General features: G+C 42.1%; 1 protein-coding gene across 1 annotated transcript in view; it reads right to left on the bottom strand.

Annotated features, from left to right (window-relative positions):
• sipa1l1 (signal-induced proliferation-associated 1 like 1) overlaps positions 1 to 25,349 on the bottom strand; it is a 51,410-nt gene that overhangs the window by 18,354 nt on the left and 7,707 nt on the right. Inside the window, exons 2-10 of the mRNA XM_084560405.1 lie at positions 23,848 to 23,911; positions 15,058 to 15,172; positions 13,176 to 14,730; positions 12,850 to 13,072; positions 12,478 to 12,608; positions 10,351 to 10,539; positions 9,110 to 9,284; positions 7,252 to 7,355; positions 6,963 to 7,120 (exon numbers count right to left, since the gene is read on the bottom strand). Coding sequence (XP_084416531.1) covers positions 6,963 to 7,120; positions 7,252 to 7,355; positions 9,110 to 9,284; positions 10,351 to 10,539; positions 12,478 to 12,608; positions 12,850 to 13,072; positions 13,176 to 14,594 — 2,399 coding nt within the window. The 5' untranslated portion in view covers positions 14,595 to 14,730; positions 15,058 to 15,172; positions 23,848 to 23,911. The remainder of the gene's footprint in view (positions 1 to 6,962; positions 7,121 to 7,251; positions 7,356 to 9,109; positions 9,285 to 10,350; positions 10,540 to 12,477; positions 12,609 to 12,849; positions 13,073 to 13,175; positions 14,731 to 15,057; positions 15,173 to 23,847; positions 23,912 to 25,349) is intronic.

Genomic DNA, 25,349 nt, shown 5'->3' on the forward strand with positions numbered 1-25,349 from the left:
GCTGCTGGCATGTTCTGTAATAGAACAGTGTTTATTTAGGAGAAATGAATAACATCTTGAGACAATTCAGTGTTCTGCTGGGAAACTTTTGGACCTGGCATTCATTCATGTGGATGTTACTTAGACACGTACCACCCACCTAGACCAGACCAGGCACCCCTATAACAATGATACTCCTTGATGGCAGCAGCCATCCCCAGCAGGATGCTGCCAGACACAGACACACACACTAAAAATGCTTTAGGAACAACTCAAAAAAACATGAAGAACAGCACAAGATGTTGACCTGGCCTCCAAATTCACTAGATCCCAAACTGATCAAGTATCTGTGGGATGATCCACAGAGGCCCCTCCCCTCAACCTATAGGACCCAAAGGTCCCCACTAACTGTTGCCAGACACCACAGGACACCCTCAGAAGGCCCATGTCCATTCTCTGAAGAGTCACAACTGTTTTAGAGGCACAAGGGAGACCTACACAATATTAAGAAGGTGGTCATAATGTTATGCCTGTTAGATGTGTATGTGTAAAAAATTAGATGTGTATTTGAGTAGTGCGCATAAGGACGCATACCTAGTCTTTATCCTTTTACTACAATAATCTTTGGTTTGTGTGATGTGTAGTGTAACTCTAACAGAGTCATACATTTAATCACAACTGAATCTGCAGGTAACGTATATTTGCTGCCTTTCCCTTATTGTTTTCCCTGCTCTACCCTTCCCTTTCCTGATCCCTTTTTCCTCTTTACTAAGTCCCTGGAATGGCCATCTGAAGATTCATGCCCTCTCTGGAATGTCAGGAACTCAGCTGAGCAGCCATGAAGAACAAGGAGGGACGGGGAGGATGAGGGGAAACGGCTGCTCTAAATCTCCGGCCCAAAGCACAGGAAAACCCAAGAGTGAGAGGAAAGGAAAATATGGCTGAGAAAGGGACGACTGTGTGGGAGAAGAGGTTGCTTGCTAGAAAAGAATGCATGACAAACAACCTTAGACTGTGGAACCAAATATAGTCTGAAACGGCTGATAAAAAAAGGCAACAGTGAGCTCTGTGTTCACACGTGGGTCACCTGTCTCGTCATGACCAAATTAGGTCAATCACAGATCCTCTCACAGGTGATAATTGCCGGTTGACAAAAGTAGCAAGGAAGTTGGAGCCCTCATCCCACACACTCCCCTGCTGACATGCATCAGTATACATGTTGACACCGGGATTAATCGCTTTGTCTAACAGGCAATACCTATGTCACCCACATATTTCTAAACATACCTCAGAGGCTCCCTGTCCTCACCCGAGACATGTGGTGTTCAATTATACTAACCGTCAATTGTTGACACCTCATTTCCCACCTTTCCTTGATTGTGACAGACAGAGGAAGACTTATTTTTTTCCTGGTTGATAGTCCCTTAGAGTGAATACACAGACCTGTACAGTAAAGTGCTGACAAATGAATGCCAAAGGTTGCCTGCATTACCGTCACAGCATATGTGCTGAGCTCTTACAGACAGAAACAAGACGCAGGTAGTGTGTGTGTGCAGGGATTAAGTCAAGCAAACATGTTAACAATGGCTGCTGTAGCTGTTGTGGTCAAACTTTGTGTCCATTTTCATGTAATCGCTTGCACATTTTAAATTAGACTCTCACAATGGAATAAAAATGGCAGCACCTGTTAACCCTATATAGGGCACTCATTGACATACCTGGGAATTCAGTATTATTATAGGGCATAAGAAGACTTTTTCAAGTTTCATGGAGTCAATCAAGATTAATGAAGTTACCATATATGGTTCCTTACCTTTAAGTGGTGGTATTTGTATTTAGACTATTACAACATAAGTGCTGATTCATTCACTTGTCAACATACACATTATCACACTAGACAACATTAGGACACTTCTTCGCGGTACCTAATAAAGGAGTTATGCTCAGCGTTCATGCAGAGGTGGACCTTGGCAGACCACATTTGACCCTGATTTGACCCGGGAATGTTCCCTTGATCTTCTCTGACTGGCTGAGTGAAAACCACATGCTTCTAAACCTCACTGAGAGGCACAGGGACGCAACTAATATGGTTCCTTACCCCATGAAGGGTTAATTGACATGTTTACCATGTTGGGTTTCCTTCAACATATGTGTCACACTTAAAAAAGTAGCATTTGTCCATGGGTATTAAAAGGATGCTTAAAATGATAAGTCTTTGCATTCAAGGCTTCACAATCAAGTATAAAGTGCACTCGATACTAATTGCAGCGAGTCCAAGTGAGCTCTAAAACCTCCATATGTTTCACTTGTGATTAGATGAGCAAGTTGCTTTTCCCCCATCTGCAGCTCTTTTTTTTTTTTGTTTGTATTTCTATTGGCCACGAAACTACAACCACAAGTTCTTCAAACACAGCGTCAGAGCAGTTCGATTAGCATCACGCTTATTTATGGCCGCATTAACATAGTGACATAACCAGTTATGGCGATGACGCCAACGGAAACGTTGATTCATTTCTTTGTTTACACTCATGGTGGTTCCTGCTGGAAAGTATGCCGAAGAAGATGCTTCTGATGCTTGGTGGTCAGTGCCTGGGAGTCGCTGGATCTTTATATTTGTTTCAGATGAGAACAAAGACGATAAAAGACTCCGTAGAGCAGATGCTAGCATGGCAATGTTGCATTCCAGGCTATTTGCATATTTGTTTATGCATGCATACTGTAGACTGACAACTAGGTTTCCTTGAACGTTGTGTTCCAAATGGGTATGAGGCAACTTTTTCAAGATAAATACTGGAGCTGAGTGTCCAATTACAATCAGCATGAATCTTAACTGTTGAGAAGAATAGCACCATTTGGTTAAAGTTAGTTTCCATTCATAGATTATGAAATATGTTATGAGAATAAGTTTTTACTGAAACTCTTACTAGCACGTTGTCAATCTCTGAACTCCATTTTTGACTGACACGTTAACTGACGGAGCAGCGTGGCTATATTTGCCCGCATTACTGTAGATGACAAATGAATCATGCGCTGTATTTCAGCGAGGAGCGGCTAAAGTGGCTGCGAGCAGGCAGAACAAATGATTAAAATAAAATGTGACCTTTAATTCTTATTCTTCTCCATCACTACAAAACATCACTCGGTGCGTTACAGTCGGGCTCTAAAAGCACTTGTGCTGATCTCAAACACCTGTGAGTCAGTCAACCACAGACCTGTGACTCATGCAGGACAGAGAAAAGTGACGGCAGAGACGTAGGTAGAGGCATGAAGGCAGGGGAACAAGACAGAGAAGCCATATAAAAGAATGAATGGTTAAAAAAAAAGGAGAACGAATGAGGAGCGAGAGAGGGAAAAAGAGAGAGAGGAGAAGGAGAGTGTAGTACAGTGGGGATTGCTGGGCTGTGGTGCTGCTGTGTGATCCTCATGGCAGGAGGTTTGGCAGTAGAAATGAAAGAGCAAATTCCTGTGGTTTCAGTGATTTGTGGTCTTATAAATATCCAGTGTGTGGGCAGCTCTGCTCTTCCAGTATCCACGACCTGCTGCCCACTGAGCCAGGCCAAGAAAAAGAACATGTCAATACCTGATGGAGTGGGAGGTCCAGGTAAGAGCACGGATGAGGGGATGGTACTCATTTGTGACACCTATACCTCAAAGCAGAACCATTTATGTTACACAGTATGTAGGGTTATAACACACGTACTTGTTCTCGGATGGTCACGCACCCCGAGTTGGGAAGGGTTTTTCCCAACTTTGGCGTGTTCATGTGTCTTTAAATGTGGAAACAGCACTGACGTGTTACAAAAAAAAAAAAAGTATGAGCTTTTGCTCCAAGCATTTAAACAAAACGTTGTTTCCAGTATTTGCATGGCAACAAACAAAAGGAAACAGATCAGGGAAGGAGCCAGGAGATGTGATTAATTCAAAACATATGCATGGTAATGATAAATAAAATTTAAAAAGAAAATAACAAAAAAATAACTTTGTATTTGCACAATAGTACAGCGGTTTGGGTTTGACGTCCAAAGCCAGTTGTTTTTCCATAAATTTAGCCAGTTGAGAACTAATATTTCAGCTTAGTGGGACTTTACCTGATCGCAAACTTAGTTTTGACGTTAGAGGAAATAGCAGATAATGATTGTTACAAAAATACATGAATATTAAATAACTAGAGAGAAATTTCTTTCAGGGCTGGATGGAAAGTTTGGGGTTAAGAACTCGCATGGGAGTAGTTTTACCTGGGGACGAAATTAGCCCCGTACATCTGTGTTTCATGAGTTACCGGTAGTGAGCCAGGATTTGATGAAAAGACCCCATACAGCCAGGTCCCTCAGAGTACACAGCTCCAAAAATGATGGATTAGTATCATCACATGACCTCTGTGTTACGAGAAATAGGGTAGATCATTTCCCGACTAATTTTTACATTACAAATTACAGATATGGTTGATTTGCACGGGATTAACCTCCGCTTTTTTTACAAAATTACCAGATAAACCTTGTCCCGTGTGAATAGGGCTTTAGGAGTCCTGTAACAGCCCTACATCAGTAGTTTGTGCAGACCCCAAAGGCGTCACATAAAATTGTCATAATGCAAAATTAATAGTCGGAGCAGAAGCCTTTTGTGTATGGAAGGGAAACATTTTCCACACCGTTCAAAACATGTTCATGAGTGATTTGTGAGGTTCAGCCAAGACACACTGTTAATACAACACCCTACAATCTGGTGTGTGTTTGTCTACTCTAGCAGTCAACCTCCTCTGATGATGTATGCGCATTAAAAAAACATTCCTTTACTCGAGCGTGGCCCTGAAGTTGTTTGTAGTTTGTTGCGTTACTTGCATTTCTGGATATTAACTCTGAATTACTTAGGTTTTTGATTACAAGGATGATTATGGTGATGACTATTTAACTGCACAGCGTCTCTTTCAGCAGGGCTGCAATGTGTTTGGCTAATTTTAGGAAGTCTTTGTATGATAACTAGTTTGGACTACAGCCATCAACAGCTCATTATTTGAGAGTGGTTTTCAAAGCGGTCGGGATTAACAGGCAATTATGTTTTAGATCCTCACAGTTAAGATGTGAAAACACGCAAGCTGGTCAGCTCAGGCAACTCTGGTCACATAACAGCAAACTCAGGTCACAGTGATTGTCCTTATTTATATCCACCAAATGAATTCAAACATGAAACTCTCGAGTCGACACGTTTTCTGTATTCCAACCAGAGAAGGCGACACCCTCTCAGAATGCAGCGCCGTTTATGCAACGATCTTAAAATGCTTCGAAGCAGCAGGTGGAATCCCAAGTGACTCAAGAAGACTCAACATAGCAACCTTTAAAATGACAGCTACGCCCTACCACCAAAACGCAAGACATTAAGTGAGCAGCAACCCTACTAAACAGAGCAATGACGTTTCTTTTAGGTTTCTCCTGTGCGTGTATGCATGTCCTCTCAAATCTGGAGGAAACAAATCAAAACTTCAAATGATTTGGGTCATCGTTAATAAATCATGACTTGGTTAAACTTCCCGTGGAAACTTTGAATCATAATTTACTTCTGAAATCTGGTGTTTCACCTATACATAGTGAGTGTTAAATTTCACTTTTGAAGACTTAATTTGCATCACAGAAGGCACATGTAAATAGGATTTTGCTTTACAGTCACTCTATTACGAGGCGCTTTGTGCACATGTGTGCGAGCACGTTGTGTTGTTGCTCAGTAACGAAGTAGCCCCACGGGGGACAATTAAGACCTCACACAATGCGCTCAGACAGCAATTAAAACAGCCATTAGTAGGAGAGGGAGGAAGAGTCATAAGATAAGAGGATGACAGAAAACTAGATAACAAGGCAGAGGCAGGGATGAATTGAATGAAACAGCTGAACGGCTTTAAAATGGAAAGAAAGGAAAGGCAAAAATGTTCATTATTTCTTAAAAATGACTTGAGGGTGGTACATTGTGTGTTATATCACGCAGCTTTTGTAGTGTGGTAATAAATCGTGAGCTTCGGAGAGGGCTCTCAACCCTACTCCACGTTGGAGTGAACCGCAAAGGCAATGAGCGCCGTACAACTCTTTGAGTCAACAGTTGAGAGCGGTACTGTTTGAGCAGTGATTCACGACGAGTAACTCATGTGCATACCACAAGAATGAGACAATTCCTGTAAATGTTGTATTTATCTAGACTTTTTCAACATGCATGTAATACAATAGCCTGAATGTTATTTTTTAATGACTGAAAAAGGAATATATAAATAAATAAGTTGAGTGGATATAACATAATTAACATGTTCATACCATCACAAAAGTCTGGCGTAGCCTACAGCCAACTGGATAGTCCCAGTAGATAAACCTTACTGCTTATGTCTTGGATTTTGTTAGAGCTCAACAACTCGACATGAAAGCAAAACATTTTAAATAAATCTATATACACTGATCAGGCAAAACATTATGACCACCATCCTAATATTGTGTAGGTCTCCCTTGTGCCTTCAAAACAGTTGTGACTCATCATAGAATGGACATGGGCCTTCTGAGGGTGTCCTGTGGTGTCTGGTAACAGGATGTTATTAGTCGGGGCGTTTGGGTTCTATGGGTTTGAGGAGAGGGGCCTCTGTGGATCATCCCACAGATACTTGATCAGTTTGGGATCTAGTGAATTTGGAGGCCAGGTCAACACCTTGTGCTGTTCTTCATGTTTTTTTTAGTTATTCCTAAAGCGTTTTCGTGCGTGTCCTGCTGGGGATGGCTGCTGCCATCAAGGAGTGTCATTGCTATGGGGTGGGGGTGTCTGGTCTGGTCTAGGTGGGTGCTACATGTCTAAGTAACATCCACATGAATGCCAGGTCCAAATGTTTCCCAGCAGAACATTGAATTGTCACAAGACGGTCAATCTTATTCACTTCTCCTGTCAGTGGTTTTAATGTTGTGGCGGATCAGTGAACTACTCCATACATATATACTCTATCCAGTCTTGGTGAAACTCACCTGTAAGAGCTGTTGTCAGAGCAAGGGTTGTGTGCCCGCACAATCACAAAGACATGCTGGAAGTGTGAGCGGATGTTTTTGGGGGTGAAGGGGAGTGCACCGGGTTCCTGGAACACGATCGTGACTATATCGTTCCCGATGTGACGCTTCCGCAGCAACTGTAAAAGTTCAAGAACAGCAGAGGAAGAACAGAAGGAATAGAAATCATGAAAAAGGCCAAAATAACAGTGCTTTATGAACAACCGTAGAAATTCTGTAGAAACTCTGTCATTTATCTAAATAAACATACCTGTTGCTTATTGTTGGGTGTGTAGGGCAGCATGGTGGACACATGGAACATGATCTCATAATCCTTGTAGGAAGTATATAAGGAGTGGGTGCCCGTCGAGTCAGCTGAGGAGGATACAACTGCATGTCAATTTCTTAAAACAATAGGATTCATTATAGCAGAACCCTAAAGTTCACCACTCTCTTTAGGTGGTCCACATCCATAAAAAGAGCATATATTAAGAATATTTTCTATTCACTCATTCTCTCTAAAAACACTTTCATGTATCACAGCCCAACATCATCTTTGTTCTCCCCCACGTCCCTCTGCAGCATATGCTGATCAGATGACCCTGTGTTCCTGTACTCTGGCCCTAACGAGAGTCACTGAACATAAATAACCACCTCCACAGTTTATTGATGTGCTCTATTCAGAGAGCAAAACAGTCACATGGTGTTAAAAGGGTCGTACTTAACCTAGCTGGATTACCTCAATTAATTACACTCCTTCTATAGGGAGTGCTTTGCGTGGCTGTATTTAATTTACTAGAGGCTACTGAGGGGTGCATAGCATGGTCTGCATAAAGTAACTGAGACAGTTTCGTTTCCTTCAAAGAATCTTGGGAACTGACTTGGCTGATACAAGGATAATATGGACATTAATCTTTTCTGGAGCCAACGCAGAGGTGGTCAGACACAGACCATCTGTCACATGTTTGAAATAAAAAAATAAAAAACCTTAGAGGAAACTTAAGAATCACTGAAAATAAGCCAATGAAACTAGTGGGATTTAAGTGGACTTTGTGTTTAAAGAATAGCAGAATGGAGCAGTAGCCTGCAAAGGTAAGGAGCTTCAGTCAACATAATGCACACCAATCAGGCATAACATTATGACCATTATGTCCTAATATTGTGTAGGTCTCCCTTGTGCCTCTAAAACAGTTGGGACTCATCAGAGAATGGACATGGGTCTTCTGGGGGTATCCTGTGGTGTCTGGTAACAGGATGGTGTTAGTGGGGGCCTTTGGGTCCTATGGGTTGAGGGGAGGGGCCTCTGTGGATCATCCCACAGATACTTGATCAGTTTGGAATCTAGTGAATTTGGAGGCCAGGTCAACACCTTGTGCTGTTCTTCATGTTTTTTTGAGTTGTGCCTAAACCATTTTTGTGTGTGTGTCTGTGTCAGGCTGCATCCTGCTGGGGATGGCTGCTGCCATCAAGGAGTGTCATTGCTATGGGGTGGAGGTGCCTGGTCTGGTCTAGCTGAGTGCTACATGTCTAACATCCACACGAATGTCAGGTCCAAAGGTCTCCCAGCAAAATATTGTATTGTACTAGATGGTCAATGTTATTTACTTTTCCTGATTTTAATGTTGTGGCTGATTGGTGCATGTGTGCGTTCATCATGCAAGCTGATATTTTGAAGAGGGAAAAGTGATGAAATATAGCCAAATGGATTAATAACTTCCCTTAACCAAACTATTTCAACCTATTGTCTCATTTTTGCTTCTCACATTGCACAGCCTTACCTTAATTAAAAATAAAAAAATGTGTTTGCTAGGAATCATACATTAAATATGAGCATTGTGCACAAGAAAGAAAAATGATATTCTGATATCAGAACCGTGATTCATCTACTATGAAAATCATATCTCAAGTTTAGGCATTGAACATACACAATATATGAAAAGGATTGACCTTGTCCATGTCCCGATCCATCAAATGCTTGCTGGGTGACTGAACTCAACAGTCCTTTAATCAATGCTAACTTCTGCCTAGTGTGTGTCAATCGACATTAAGCCTGCTGCGGTGGATTAGCTTCAGTGACAACGTGAGACCATTAGAAGGTTTTGTTTTGTCACTTCAGCACATGTACGTACTCTTGGTGTCCAGCTGAGCCCGATACTTGGTGAAGCCTTTCAGTCTAACCCTCTCGCCCAGCAGATGGAGGAACTCTTCCAGCGCAGGACCGGCTGCTTCGTTGTTGTACATTTCCTCCTCGCTGCTCTGGCCTGCCATGCAATACATCACCCCCACCTTCCGCTGGAAGCTCAGCTGAAGAGAGAGCAGAGATCATTCCAGTGAAAAAGAGGAGACACAACTATATTACCGCGTAGAAGTCATGACTGAGTAACCATGTTGACATTTCAGCCAGAACTCATGTTGGCATTTTGAGGATAACCTTCGCTTGTTCTGCTGTGATCTTGGTGCCATTTTCCCAGGAAATCATGTTGACATTTTCAGAAGTTCAGCATTTGATGATTGCATCATGGAGAAGGAGTATCAGAGAGCTTGTTTTGTGTTTTTCATGTGACACAGTATGCATACACAAGATTTCTCCACATAACAGTCAGTGGGAGTGAACAGATGAATAAAGCAAAAAATAAATAAATAATAAATCATGCGGTTCCACAATGAAACTTTCCTTTTACGGAAAGCCACACATGAAATGACTCATCAAACGAGAGATGAAGATAATTTTCTCTCCATAGTCAATAGTACAATGTGAATGTCTTTGGCTCAAAGAATTAGCGAATATATACTACATACACACATCAGGCATAACATTATGACCACCTTAATATTGTGTAGGTCTCCCTTGTGTCTCTAAAACAGTTGTGACTCATCAGAGAATGGACATGGTCCTTCTGAGGGTGTCCTGTGGTGTCTGGTAACAGAATGTTGTTAGTGGGGGCCTTTGGGTCCTATGGGTTGAGGGGAGGGGCCTCTGTGGATCATCCCACAGATACTTGATCAGTTTGGGATCTAGTGAATTTGGAGGCCAGGTCAACACCTTGTGCTGTTCTTCATGTTTTTTTTTAGTTGTTCCTAAACCGTTTTTGTGTGTGTGTCTGTGTCAGACTGCATCCTGCTGGGGATGGCTGCTGCCATCAAGGAGTGTCATCGCTATGGGGTGGGGTTCCTGGTCTGGTCTAGGTGAGTGGTACATGTCTAAGTAACATCCACATGAATGCCAGGTCCAAATGTTTCCCAGCAAGATGGTCGATGTAATTTACTTCTCCATAATGGTCATAATGTTATGGTGGATTGGTGTATACTTGAGTCTGAGTCAGAATCGCACTACATTTTTACTAAATGGATAGCAGTGGTATCTACTTACCCCCTGTTCGTCCAGCTTCATCAGCTGCTCAGTGACCTTAGGTGTGTTGAGTGCCAGGCGCAAACAGTGAACATTGAGCTCGGGCACGAGGTACTCCAGTACTTCTTTGAGGGGCAGGCCTCGACCTAGACCATGCTTGGATGTAGAAGGTACTGCATCTTCCAGGATGGAACCACGCAACGTATTGAGCTGGAGAAAGTAAGAAAATAACAAGAAAACAAGAGTCCCAAGGATCAGGTATATTTTTTTTTTTACATTTATATAAGACATCCTTATTCCCACTAGCCGTAAAAATTCAGGAGATGAGAAATAATACAATATTAGACTATAATTAAACATTTAACACCTTACACTGTTGACTTACTCATTCACCCCAAGAATTAATTATCATATTTTTGGTTATCTTATTTGTTCTGGTGTTCTTTGGTGTTCCTAAATGCGTATGCAAAGGCACACGATTATCTATGGAGATCATGCAGTCAAAACGTGTCTGTGTAATAGAGATATTCTAAAATAAACTGTTAAAAATGTAGCAATGCTTCTAACGTTTAGCTTTTTTTTTTCCTTTCCTTTGATCTGTAGGATATAACTAAGGTTATATGTCTTAAGGTTAGTGTTTAGGGTCACAATTACCCCAGATCAGAGATTACCAAAGAGGTTAAATCTGGTTCTGCAATGACAGAACATGTCTAAGTCTGTTCTGGGAAACGCTGAAGGCAGGCTGTGAATCAACCAAAAAGATCTGTGCAACTGAATTCAATCTGAAAAATAAGAGGCGGTCTTCTCAAAGCTATAATAATGCATATTGTTGCATAATGACAAGAGGTTAACTCAAAATCCAGCCTGTGAAAATTAGATTCTGACGAATTTCATCTAGTGGTACAGGAGAAAACCATGTGTGGGAAACTGTCTGGCTAAGAGAAGGTCTGTATGTTTTGCTGTTGTAGACTCTGAAGACTCTCACTCTCGGGGTAGAACGAGCTCAAGGAGGACAACCGTGAATAAATAAAGAGGACAGTAGAACCTCCAGGACCTTAGCATCTAGCATAAACAAATAAACACAGCTGGTAGTCCGTAGTGGTCCCATGGAGCATATAAGTGTCTGTTTTTATGTCTGAGTCTTCACATGTTTAGTAGGTCCACAGTTGATGCCAGCTGACTCAGTGTTGTGAAAACTTTAGAACAGAAGCACTCTTAAGTCAAGTGAGGACAGTAGTAAAGAACATCAGTCCTTAGTGGACAGTGAACTTACGTCCTGCAACATCTGTGTATCTGACTTACTCCCACAGAGACACATGCATCTATACCTGTGAAGATCCCTGTGCTGGAAATAGCAATTAGAGTGGAGACAGGGAGGCAAGGGCAGTAAAGAAAACAAGAGGAAAACATCGCACAGTAGGTCGTGCGTCATCCCAAGAGACTGGAAGGCCCATTACTCATGACGCGCTTTGATACAAGAGCAACGCTTTACCTTCTTCACTCAAATACCTTTAGTGCTATTTTAGTCTCTTTTAGCTGTGAAATATCGCAGCTCAGTCCTTCACAGATGAAGGCTGACAAAGATGGTGGGTGGGTGCTCAGCTCGGGGGATTGAGGACATGGAATCTCTGGCTTTGGTTGTCTCTACTGGAGAAGATGGCAGCGAGAGGCTAGAGGAATTCACAAAAGCTTTCTTCTCATTTCATTCCACTGATTGGACATTGTGAATAAACAATCGGGAGAATACATTAAAATCAGATCAAAGATGCATTAATTTGAGGTATTGTTGTGGAGAGGAGGCGGCCGCATCTTGAGCTGTATCTGACAACCTTGAGCTGAGGCTTTTATAATGTCTTACCCGAGCTGGCTTTTTTCAATAAGCAGGGCTGGGTGCAGATCCTATATGTTAACTCCTACACATTTTGCACTCATAATAGCTTCTCGGTAACACTGCTCGGTACAGAGTGTACACAATATTGACATTTGTGAACACGAACATTCACAGAGGGAACACACAGATACAATATATCTTGATGAATGAAAAGACAACTTAAAACATTTGCTACAACACAGTGTTAATTAAACCACACTGCAGAACATTTATCATTATACAATATGTAAGAAAGCCACATGTCCATTTTAATTTACCTCGCTCGTTCTGAAGATAACCCTGTAGTTGTACTGTTGGCCGTGGTCTTTGTGTTCCTCCAACTTCTCCCTCCTCAGGCTCACTGCCACTGGGCCAAGGTTTTCATCTACCCCCAGATAGTTCCAGTGTTCTATGGGTGAGGAGCAATGAGATTTTAAGCAGGTATTGGCAGAAAAACAAAGACAGGCAAGAAATAGGCAGATAAAACACAATTTCGCCCATGCCTTCTCCACCGATGTTGAGTAAACTGTCTAAAGTGCAGTGAACAGCATTTCCTCTGCCAATTCAGCCAGCGGCATTTACTGTATGACAGCCACATGTCCCACAAATTAATGGTCAAAATTTACAAACCCCAAATCTAAGTTCGTTACCTCTGAGATAGAAGTACTTTCGGTAGTAATAGGCGCCAAGGTCAACGTGTTCCACGATATATCGTTTAGACCTGTCGGCATGCTGGCTTGGCCCGTCCTTGGGAGCCTCCAACACAGCCACACCAGCGTTGGTAAAGTGGGTAGTGAGGGTGGCATCCAAAGGTCCTTCTTCCGTACTACCAGAGGAATTGTTTGAGCTTCCGCCACTACCGATGCTGCCCTGCTGGAAGATGCAAGACATTATGACGTTTACTTTTGGGTACGTAACCATCTCCACACATGTATTTTTTGAAAATCTAATCATACTGTTGTTGCACAATACTTACTTGTTTAGCAGGAGAGATGTTCCTCTCACCCTCTCCACCAATCTCATTCCTGAAGCAAGGGCAGCTGAGAACCAAATCATTGCTCTTGTCATCACCAGGGTCCAGGGCAGGGTTGGTACCATGTCCTCCTCCTGTCCCCTCCTTACTTAGCTCCTCTTGTGAGCCACAAGGTGACCCATAGACTCCACTTTGATTGGAGGAAAGGGAAGATGTGGCTGAAGCAGAGGCGGCGGCAGCAGCCGAGGCACCGGTCGTGGTGTTCTTGCGCTTGGCCCCAGATTGCCGACTGTGGATTGCCTCATTGAGGTCAAAGAGTAAGGACTGGACATCAAAATGAGCAAAGCCTTTTTGGCACACCCAGGGTTTGGGAGGTGAGCCACTCTCATCTGCTTTACCGCCATCTTCAACATCTGAGCCAGCCCTAGATGTGTCACCCTCCACCTTAACACTTCGCAGCTTACGGAATATAGACTCTCCACCTGTTTCTGACTTTGACCTTCTCTTTAAGTGCTTTTCTCGTTCCTTCAGTCGACTGGCAGGACTGCCTCTTGCTGGACCTAAAGGTCCATCTGGTAAGTCCAGGGCAGCCTGCTTTATGGGAGCCACAGTAAGGAGTTCTGTTAACCTCTCTGGAGCCGGGCTACGTTGATCGGGGGCCTCATGGGACTGGTATCCCTTTAGCATGTCAAAGAAGCTCTCTCCTGACACACCGTGTTTGTCTATAGATGAAGTGCTGCCATACTCACGGTGCATGGGTGTCCACCCAGAGAATGACCAGCCCTCATTCCCATCCCCATCCAGCTCACTGATAGTTATATCACTGTTGCTGCGCTGGCGGATGCGTCTCATGCCTTTGCGAGGTGAGCCAAGATAGCCATCTGGTGACAGAAAGCGATTGTCCTTACCTTTGCTTTGCATCTTGTTCTTTAGCGTGTTGTGGATGTTACGCAGCATGGAAGAGTCCTGTGGGCTTATCAGGTGGCCAAGCTTGGCTGACAGATTGCTGTGGGCTGTGACGGCCGACACCCCTCCTCCTCCACTGCCACCACTGCCACTACTTCCTCCTCCGCCTCCACCTCCTCCCCCTCCTCCAAGTCTTTCTCTCTCTCCACTTCCTGATCCTGAAGAGCTGGTGGTGTTGGTGGAGCTGGGTGAGTCGGTTTCCACGGTGATGTGCCACACACCACCGCCTCCTCCATCTTTTCTTGGGGGCCAGTCTGCAACACGAGCCCGAACCCCCATCTTGGGGACACCAGGGTTGGTGCCAGTGGTTGAGGAAGATGAGATGTGGGCGCTCTCACTTCGAGGTGGTGGCGCACCTCCATTGGGCAGTCGTAGGCGACGGGTATAGAACTCATCAGTGGCTGGTACCGAGCCCCCAACTGAGCGCTCTGTCTGAGAGCGCTTCAGACTGGTCATGATGGAGATGGGAAAGGGTATGGGGAGGGGAGATGGGAGGGAAAAGGTAAGGAAGGGGTGCTGATGTGTTTAGATTTGGGCCAACATAATGCCCTCTGAGTGAAGTGATGAGAGAGGATCACAAACACATTAGGTGCTGCAGAAAGAGCAAAAGAAAAGAAAACATGAAAAGGACTCAATATTGAATAATCGATCTTCAACAAAAGATTTAAATCAATCATCTCAAAAAAAGACGTTTTAAAGCAATCACGTGTTATCAAACCCAACAGCATATGAAGTGTTGCAAGCATGTCTGGCTTTGAACTTTTACAAATAAAATACTGTGCACTAAAACCTTAAAATACAATGCACATAGAAAATGAAACACTGGCCTTAATAGTGTCATCACACAATGCCAAGTTCGTGGCATTAAATTTGTATTCTTTTTATTCTAAAAAAAAAAAAAAAAAAAGAGAAGCTGTACCTTTACAGAGGTGAAGCTTGATGAAAAGAAGTGTGGTGATGGAGTCTCTAAAAAGCAGTCTGCACTGGATTCATGCTAGAGAAGGACTCAGCTTCTTCAACCTTGAATGCAGCACCTGAGAGTAACAGTGAAGAAAGAAAGACGAAAGAAAAGAGGAACCAGAGAAAGGACGTTACTCTCAGCATCACAGTCTCTGCAGTATTGTATCTCATCATTTCAGCTACATGACAAAATATTTCAGTCCTATTTATAACGAGGCCTGAAAAACCTGCTCATAATACAGACAAGCAAGGAGATACTAAAATCAAAAGAGATCCACTATCAGCAGGTATGATAGACCATCTATTTTTACTACAGGGTCCCAGATTAGACCCGTGAGTTCATTAATGTTAAACAAGAAGATCAAATGCCACAAGAGGCATTACACTGTCTGCAAAATTGAGAATGATGGATGCTCTGGGTCTTGTCATCAGGACTTACTGGCTGGGGCATACTACAGAGTACAATTTCTTAAAAGAAAACTTTCATTAGAAAACATTAATCACAGGGAAAGAAATAGATACCTCACAAGCTGAAATATGTTAGAAGACGCATCAGGGGAACTGTAGAAGGCAGCGATTTTCAAGATTAATCTATTCCCGGTAGTAAAGTAAAGATATGCATCTAGGGGCTCACCGGCAATAAATGCAACCATTCTTCTTTAACATACACAGATGTTACACTTCTTTGGCATCACATTATGACCACTGACAGGAGAAGTAAATAACAATGTCCATTTTGTGACAATTCAATGTTCTGCTGGGAAACTTTTGGACCTGGCATTCGTGTGGATGTTACTTAGACATGTACCACCCACCTAGACCAGACCAGGTACCCCCACCCCATAGCAATGACACTCCTTGATGGCAGCAGCCATCCCCAGCAGGATGCAGCCTGACACAGACACACACACAAAAACAGCACAAGGTGTTGACCTGGACAACAAATTCACTAGATCCCAAACTGATCAAGTATCTCTGGGATGATCCACAGAGGCCCCTCCCCTCAACCCACAGGACCCAAAGCCATCCATTCTGTTGCCAGACACCACAGGACACCCTCAGAAGACCCATGTCCATTCTCTGATTAGTCACAACTGTTTTGGAGGCACAAGGGAGACCTACACAATATTAGGAAGGTGGTCATGACATGTCGTAACATATTTTTGTCAGTACCTACATCTAGAGAAGCTTCGGAATTCGATTCTTCTGCCATCACCAAACGTTGTGTCTCCTTTGTTTATATGAGGTCAAAGTGTCCATAATACCCTTGTTTCAATCTCTGAGAGGTTTTTAAGTTGATCCTTGGAGAGCTTAGCCCACACAATGTGGATTTGTCCTTAAGGGCTTAAAATATAGAACATGTACAAAATCAACATTTCCATACGTGTATGCAACAGTAAAGCCATGCAGCTCATTTAGCCAAAAGCAAAGTGACAGTTATAGCATTAGCAATTGATGAAAGAGCTCGGGAGGACTTCAGTTTGTGCTCGAGTATGTGCTTGTCTTCTGGCTCATAATGATGCACCACCTCGCTCTCTCTTTCAGACCACACTTTGTATCACCATGGAGATAAGGAGCCTTGTACAGTGCACTGTGCAGCATTTCTGCACAAGTGTATGTGTGTGTGTGTATGTGCTCATGCGTGAGTGAGAGAACGAGAAAAGAGCTATTGATTCATTCCTTCCCCACCGACCTCGCTGTGAGCAGTTTGGATGGAACAACCTCCACCTGGTGTGTGGATTAACCAGAGAAACTGGGGCACTGGTATAGATTGTTGTTGACCTTTTAAATTAAATCTTTAAAGTAATGCAGACAGAATATCAGTCGTTACAGGGCTGAAACGATCCGTCAAATACATTGATTTATGTGGTACAAGTTCTTTTTAATATTTAGTGGTTATCCAAGGGATTAATTGACGACTCAGAAATAATCATTTGTTGTAGCCCTAAATCATTATGATACTTTGGAGTCAGATATTCCCCAAACCAAAGCAATCAGCATGAATCTTCTCAGTTGTAAGTGAGAAAATATTTTTTATAAATTGGGTGAACTAACCCTTCAACGAAGATCACTGTGCTTTGAGGCCAATGCTCGTGAAACTTCTCTATCACCTCTACTTTATGCACAAAAAGCTGTGAATAGTTCGGGTGGGTCTGTTTGAGGAGCATGAGATCCTAGTCTGAGCTTGGCTTTGGCTTTAAACATTGTGTGTGTTTGATGTACAACAGGCAGAACTGAAAGGTAAAAACTCAAAGTGTTTCCTGTTCCGCAGCGAGCTGTGTGCTTCACCAGGAAATTTACATTTGCTGACATACATAATGAACAGGCTGGAACTGGGGGAACATTTTGATATGCTAAAGAGGCCTTTTTAGATTTCTGCAGATCATATTCACCAAAATATATAAATTCCTAGAAACTTTAAAGACCAGAAGTCATTGTGTGAGTTGTCTCAAAGGGCATGTATTTGTACAAAGGACATACGATCACCTTGTAAACTATTTCAATTGACTCTCAAAAGATAAAAGTGAATTGTAAAAGACCATGAAGATAAATAAATTTTCTCCAGGGTCTTTTCTTTCATGCCAATAAAATAATTTAATCACGAAAACGTTTTACTTCATTGCAAATGTCAAAAGGTATGCCAACAACCCAATGAGGAGCATTGGTTCACCAGTTTTTTCCTCTAAGTGGCTTCAATTAGAGTCAGATTCACAAAACAAAATGACAAATAAATTATAGCACAATAACCAGAGTAGTATTCACCAAACTGTGTTGAAATTGCTCAGCTCAAACAATAAGCTTCCTGACATCCAGACAGACTTTGGTCCCAATCACAAAAGAATGAGCGTAACTTCATGCATTGATTACTGACTTTGGGACTGATGCCTTTTTACCAAATAAGGGCAAAAATCAATTTTGTTTGTTTTAATAAAAATAAGTACAAAAGCTGCTTACATTATACAAAATCTGCTGTAACAAAAACGAAATAAGCATTTTATTTAATCATTTATAGAAACTCAAAGACTAGTTCTCTATCCCAGCTATTTAGCATTATTTCAGTATAAAATGTATGTATATGATGTACCTGTCTACTTGGCGATATATACACTGCCTGACCAAAAAAAAACAATAATAAAAATGTCACACACTCTAATATTTTGTTGGACATCCTTTAGCTTTGATTACAGCACGCATTTGCTGTGGAATCGTTTCGATAAGCTTCTGCAATGTCACAAGGTTTATTTCCATACAGTGTTGCATTCATTTTTCACCAAGATCTTGTATTGATGATGGGAGAGTCTTCTCAGTAATTAGTGACAGTAATTACAGTAGTAACAGGAACCTTCTCCAGCACATCCCAAAGATTCTCAATGGGGTTAAGATCTGACTCTGTTGTGGCCAATCCATGTGTGAAAATGATGTCTCATGCTCCCTGAACCACTCTTTCATCCACTTTCCACACAGAGTCCAATGTGACTCAATGAGGCCTCCAAAACCTCCCGAAGGGTATCCCAAACAACTACCTGCAGAGTGCACTTCTCTTTTCCCCGGTGAGGACTGATAGCACTCTTTTAATGAGAGTTGGAGAGAATGTGAAAACAAAGTGAAAGAGGGAACAAGAGTTGGAGAAGTGTGTAAATCGGGAGCGGATTAAACTGCATGTTAGGTTGGAAGCAGACTGGGAAATTGAAACGAATGAATGCGGCACTGCAGTCCTCTCTGCAGTCACAGAGGACCAATTACACAGACAGACACTCGGTAACCTTTAGCAGTGTCTAAATGAGGTTGATTCCTGAGGTAAATATGTAGCATCGCGACTCGGAGCTGCTAATTGCTACAGATGTAGTCGGTTGGCCCAGCTGACTGGAAACTGTCATAGGGACATATTTGCTTCTTACAATGGAATATTAGAAATAAAAATGTGGTAATTCATAGGAGAGTGAGAGGTAATCGTCTGCAGAAGGGATTTTGTGCAAAAAAAAAAAAAAAAGACAATTTGAAGCCTCATAAAACACATTATTGTACAACTGCAGATGTAAACTGCAGATTCTTACACTGAAGCCAAGCTAGGAAGTGATCACTTCACAGCCAACTTTGATAGGAGTCACCACTACATTGGCCAATAACTCTTTCGATGTACATAAAGACATACAGCTATTGTTTCAAGACACTCTTGGGAAGATGTTTTCTACAGTGTTGTGAAGCAATGATCAAGCAGTAGACGGGCGCATTAATCAACAGTAGCGATTAGTCATTAATCACTACTATTATTATGTTCATAATGATTGTATTTATATTCGTAATGGCAATAGAACTAGCACCATATGCCGAAGCAAAAGTAACAGCAGTACAATTGACATACAACAGAGGTTATGCATGGCAGCCTTTCACCACTGCAAACCATCTGTCCCAAGCACAGTTTGGTAGCAAGTACATGTAAACTAGAGACTAATATTAATTAAATTTAATTAATTTACTGTTTGCATGTTTTCCCTGTGTCTGCGTGGGTTCTTTCCAGGTATTCCGGCTTCCTCCCACCGTCCAAAGACATGCTCATTAGGTTAATTGGTGATTCTAAGGTGTGAATGTGAATGGTTGTCTGTCTCTCTATGTTAGCCCTGTGATAGACTGGCGACCTGTCCGGGGTGTACCCCACCAGCCGCCCCATGACCCTCCAGAGGACAAGTGGTTACAGGGAATGAACGAATGAATAATTGATGAACTGGTCTGGAACATGACATATGTCATAGCTGTCGATATGCGGATTCAAAAACAAGCAGACTACATCACCGCTTAGTATTCTTCAAAGCGATTCTGGCTGCCTCAGTCTAAGGCTGTTGTCAAGCAGTGCAGGTGCCCATCACTACTGTGTGACTATGAATCTGCTCCAGCACACAGTGACTCATGCGCACCTGAAAATTACAGAGCAGATGAGCTGACTGACTAACTGTCTGACAAAGGCTGGTGGTGCACAATGAAAGGAGACAGCCACTGAGAGGCTCGTGAAAAGAGAGAGGGCACCCAAAGTTGAGCAGGAGGTTCTCTGACTGTGTCTGCGTACATGTACTGTGTGAGTGTGTGTGTGTGATTGAAACTCCGGTACAAAGGCTGAAACACTATGTCATCCATTGCTTCTCTCCATTTCTAGACAATAAAAAAGTGGATTAGTGTTCTGTAGCCACTAATCAATCTGTATTATAATAATAATAAAAAGGATAGTTTTTCCAAGCCTGTATTTAGCCAGGATTCCAACCTCGTAATCACAGAGAACATATTTAATGACAGAAGTACAGAGGAAAATTTAATAAATAAAGTAAATCAAAGGAGAAAGAAGAAACAAGTCTTTAAACTTGCGTTGCTGCTTTTTATGTTGCCAAATCTTTCACAATTATACACCTGTTTCCTCAGAGAGACACCGACTGGTGAGTCAAGTCAAGTCACGTCTTGCTTTAGTAAATCCTGACAGCACACACTACGTTATGTCTCAATGGGTTTTAAAGGCAACAGAAACAGAAACTATTTCTGACCCAACCCAAGCTCTTAAGGAAGACAGGAAGGGACCTTTTGGACATTAAGGAAATAATGGAGGAAAAAAAATAAATAAAAATTCCCCTTCTAGATAGCTCTGTGTGCCTTAGGTGGGAAAATACAAATTACAAATAAACAGAAACAGAGAGACACTGACTCAAACTCTGACAGCATGTCCTCTTGGACACCTGCTGGCACTGGTGTGACCATTAAAGCAAGACATTTATAACAGTGTACAAAGCCACTGCAGGTTATACAAAGAGGCCCCCAGGAAAAGAAAACATGGAGCGGATCCAGAATGTGACTCAGACGTTTAGTGTCTCACGCACACATAACACAAAGGACCCAGACGATGAGGAACATTGCATCACATTCCTTTCTTTTCTCACCCGTGTCATCGTTCCCAGGCTCTCAGTTTTCAGTTGGTTCAAAGTGTGTGTCAGTGTAAAAGTGAAAGTATCCAACAGAAGTTCACTGAATATCATGCATTCAGCGGAATATCAGTCGGCTGTGGCTCAGTAGGTAGAGCGGGTTGTTCACGAACCAGAGGGTTAGCGGTTCGATCCCCGGAATGTGCCACATGCCGAAGTGTCCTTGAGCAAGACACTGAACCCCCAGTTGCTCCCAGTGCGTGGCACTGGTGTGTGAATGTGTGTGTGCTTGTGTGAGCGAATGGGTAGATGTGTCTATGACTGTAAAGCGCTTTGAGTACCAATAGGTAGAAAAGCGCTATATAAAAGCAAGGCCATTTACCATTCTGTATTTTCTCAAATAAAACTCAGTAGCTAATTAACAGTCAGGTGTCTTATAATGTGTAGGTCTCCCTTGTGCCTCCAAAACAGTTGTGACTCATCAGAGAATGGACATGGGCCTTCTGAGGGTGTCCTGTGGTGTCTGACAACAGAATGTGGTTAGTGGGGGCCTTTGGGTTCTATGGGTTGAGGGGAGGGGCCTCTGTGTCAATTATTCTAACTGAGAAATAAAGATCTACCTTTTATACATTTATACTTCACAAGAAACTCAAGTGCCGAACTCCGGGGAAGTCCTCATAGGCCCCTCCCACTGCAGTCTACGTCACATGTGCTAAGAAATGTGGGAGATGCGGGAGACAGATAAGTATGCCCAGAAATTAGCGGTCACACCGCGAATATCAGCATCTGGGAGCTCACAGAGCATTTCCACTTTTCTGCATTAACCACGCCCACTTCCAATTTCTGACCAGTCACAGAACAGTATCCATTGGATCACACCGTTCATTCAGCATGTACCCACACACAGTGCGCTGATTACTACCCAGGAGAGATTGGTGGTCACACTGCAAATATTAGCATCTGGGAGCCCAGAGTGGCCGCTAGTATTTACGTTTTTCCACATTAACCACGCCCACATCCAATTTCTGAGCAATCACAGAACAGTAACCGGACACCACCCGAGAAAAAACGTTCTGCCCAGTTGATGTGTCAAGAACAAGCTGCAAGAACTCACAAAGGAGGACTGTAAGAACAAAATGATGTAATTTTGTTCTTGCAGCCCTCAGTGCGAGAACAAATTTCTTGCTTTGACTTTCTGCACGAGGTAAATAAAAGGCCCAAACACTATTTGAGGAAATATGATATCCAGAAAGATTCAATTCAAGTAGTAATAATAATTTGAAGTCTGAAATTTTAGGTGTTCTGCACCAAAAATGTGCCCAAAACTAAAATGCAAGTACATCAAACCCCTTGTGTGTTGAAGTGTAACAATAGTGGCCTAGTGCTCAGAAATTTGAAAGACAAATAGCGATTCATCTCTGAGCCTAGATGAGGAAATGGCAGGCCAAGACACAGAGGAAAGATAAGGAGGGGGAAAAAAAAATAAATCAAACATTATTCTGTTTGAAAGCTGCCAGGCAGCAGGCTGTCCAAAGTGCTGGAGTTTCAGCTCAGAGCCTTTCAAAGCGAAACTGTAATTGTGTGGAAAGATAAACGTGGCCGGCTGTTTTTTCTGCCTCTGCAGAGCTCGACGGTGGGGTGGGGTCTCCTCTCTCTGGCTCGCTGAAATGTAAAAGGGGATTTTTTTGAGTGCTCTGAAGTCTGCTGTTGTCTTTTGCTCTGGAGTGTGAAATTGTTGAAATTGCGTTCTATGGCACTTCCACCATCCTCAGCTTCCACGGAATGGCAATGGAGGCAGCGGGAGGAGGTGAGCACAGAGATTTGAGTGATGACAGAGGGGTTGTGTTTGCTCAACTATAGTTAAGAGTAAGTGGCTGTCAGTTAATGGTGGAGTTCTGTGTTATTACTTACAAAGTTACAGCTTGTAGTAGCCAGTGCTAAGATAGACACCAATGCAGATAAGGGTATTTCTTTATTTTTCTTGCATGTGAGAGCTAATCAATCTGCACACATTCACTTCAACAACAGCTTAGCCACTGGATAATTTTCAAAAGCAATGAGTCATAAATATGGACCAGTAAATTTCCAAATCTGTGAATTTCATTGGTGTCCTTAGACCTATTCGCACGGGACTAGTTTACCTGGGGGGCCTCCGGTAATTTGTAATAGTAGCGGAGGTCATCTGTGATCTTAATCCTGTGCGAATCGGCCATGTCCATAATTTGTAAAGTAAGAATTAAACCACAAATGACCTACCCCTATCCTATTTCTCGTAACTCAGAGATCCTGTGATAAAACTAATCCAGCGTGAATTGTCATCTCTGTGATTTTTCTGTGTTTCTGTGTTTACTTTTTCAAGAATTTTGTTTGATTCACTGCTTTTTTATGTCTCTTGTCACTTAAGAATTATGAAGGAAGTGCTGTATTTAGATGGATGAAATCATTAAACCAAGCATTGTTGTGTTCATTGGCAAAGGTAGGGCTGATTTAAATACTGCCAGGTTGTTCGTAATTTCTTCCTGGGGATCAAATAGCTCCATCACTTCATGTTTTATTTTTAAAAATAGATTTTTTATTATCAGTTGGAATATGCAAAGTAACTAAACGTGTCAAAAAGTGTAAAATGTCCTCTGACATGCAGTGGAGCGAGGTGGAAAGTAGCAGAGACATAACTATGAATAGTGAATTTGAATATAACACAGAGTTTGCTTATCCCATGCAAATGCCACGACGTTCCCAGGTAAAACTAATCCCGTGTGAATAGGGCTACTGTAATTTATAATTTATTTATTTTTCCTGTATGTTACCAAAAATAGTTTATTAAAATAAGAAAAAGAAAAAAATCTTACCTCAACTAAAAAAGGGCTTTTCTTTTGACTGTCGCTGTCTGGATCTCTTGACCACACAAAGAACCTAAAAGTAGAAAACAACGTTGAGTTTTGTTAGGATTAAACTCTACTTCAAAGGAAATTAAGTACTGAGATGCGGCAAAATTGTATTAAACAATGAACGTCAAATCACGGGGATAATTTAAGGACTACATTTACTCTTGTTTATACGGTGTAAAAACTGCATCAAATGACATAAAAAACAAAGTAAAGACGGCAGCATTTGAATTAAACTGTTCTTCGATGGTGTATGCTCAGTGACTATTGACCGTATTGTTGGTCTGCTGACCACCAACCAGAGGGCTCCCATGGAAAAACGAGTGTTACAGAAAAGCCTGTAACATTAGCAACCGTCCTAACTTTTGCAGACACCGGAAATATCAATGGTCTTTTCACCAGTTCTCTCTTTGTGTATAGTTATTTATTTAGTTTGTCTAATCCCGCCACAGTAACTAGGAAGTCTTGAAATGGGTACGAGTCCCCTGGTTGATGGTCTGCAGACCAATCAAAGGTCAACAAAGGGTCAATAACATGGTTTATGCTGTGCCCATAAGCACAAAAGGTACAACTTTTTAGAAAAAACTTCTTTGCAGAAAATTCTATGTATAATTATTTGTTTAAAACGGTTTCACATTTTGTGTTTTTGTTTAATTAAATGTTATGGTCATGTTTGATGCTGCAGTTTGTTGTGATTGGATAGGATTGTGTTACACTGATACTGATTTTAGTTTAGTTTAATATTTAGTGACTCTGTCAAGTTGTAAACGTGCACTTTATAACAGCTATAATGGTGCCTCTCTCTATGGGAAAAGAAGAGATGGGGCTGATAGGAAATGGACTGAAAACAGATGGGGATTTAGACGAGTGAGAGCAAAGATTAGTTTTGTTTTTTTTAGGACTGCAGTGTAAACAAAATTACACAAAGAACTGAGGCCTTCCTGTGTCCCGTGCATGCAAGCATGTGTGTGCATGTTTGTTTTCCCACAGCTAATGTGTAAAAGCACTGCTGATCGATATCAAGCCAAAACACAAAGCACGAACAACCAAGCTCTTCACCATTACGGTGGCTTCAAAAACCACTCACACAGGACGGCATCTGGGTCGCGTGATCTCTGATGAATCAGGTCCATCCAGCCAATTGCCCTCAGGACGAGCCAATCTATTATTTATGTAACCGTGGAGTATTTTGGGAGGGTGAGGGCTGGTTGCTTGGTTAAAAGGTGGAGTGATTTTGCCTTTAGGTTCATCTGTTATTTATAGGCTAATAACAGTGATGTAACTGTGTTACCTCACTATTCAAACCATCAGCGCCCTCAAAACCTTTCATTAAGTACATTTTACATTTGAGTTTTTGACCAACAGATGCTTCAATATTTATGTTGCCTGCACAAGTTGAGTTGAGAATAAAGTATTTCACGGGTCACATGCACAGCAATCATGATAAACTACAGGCTGTAGGATCC

The sequence above is a fragment of the Chelon labrosus genome (assembly GCF_963514085.1).
Source record: "Chelon labrosus genome assembly, chromosome: 14".
NCBI classification, from domain to species: domain Eukaryota; kingdom Metazoa; phylum Chordata; class Actinopteri; order Mugiliformes; family Mugilidae; genus Chelon; species Chelon labrosus.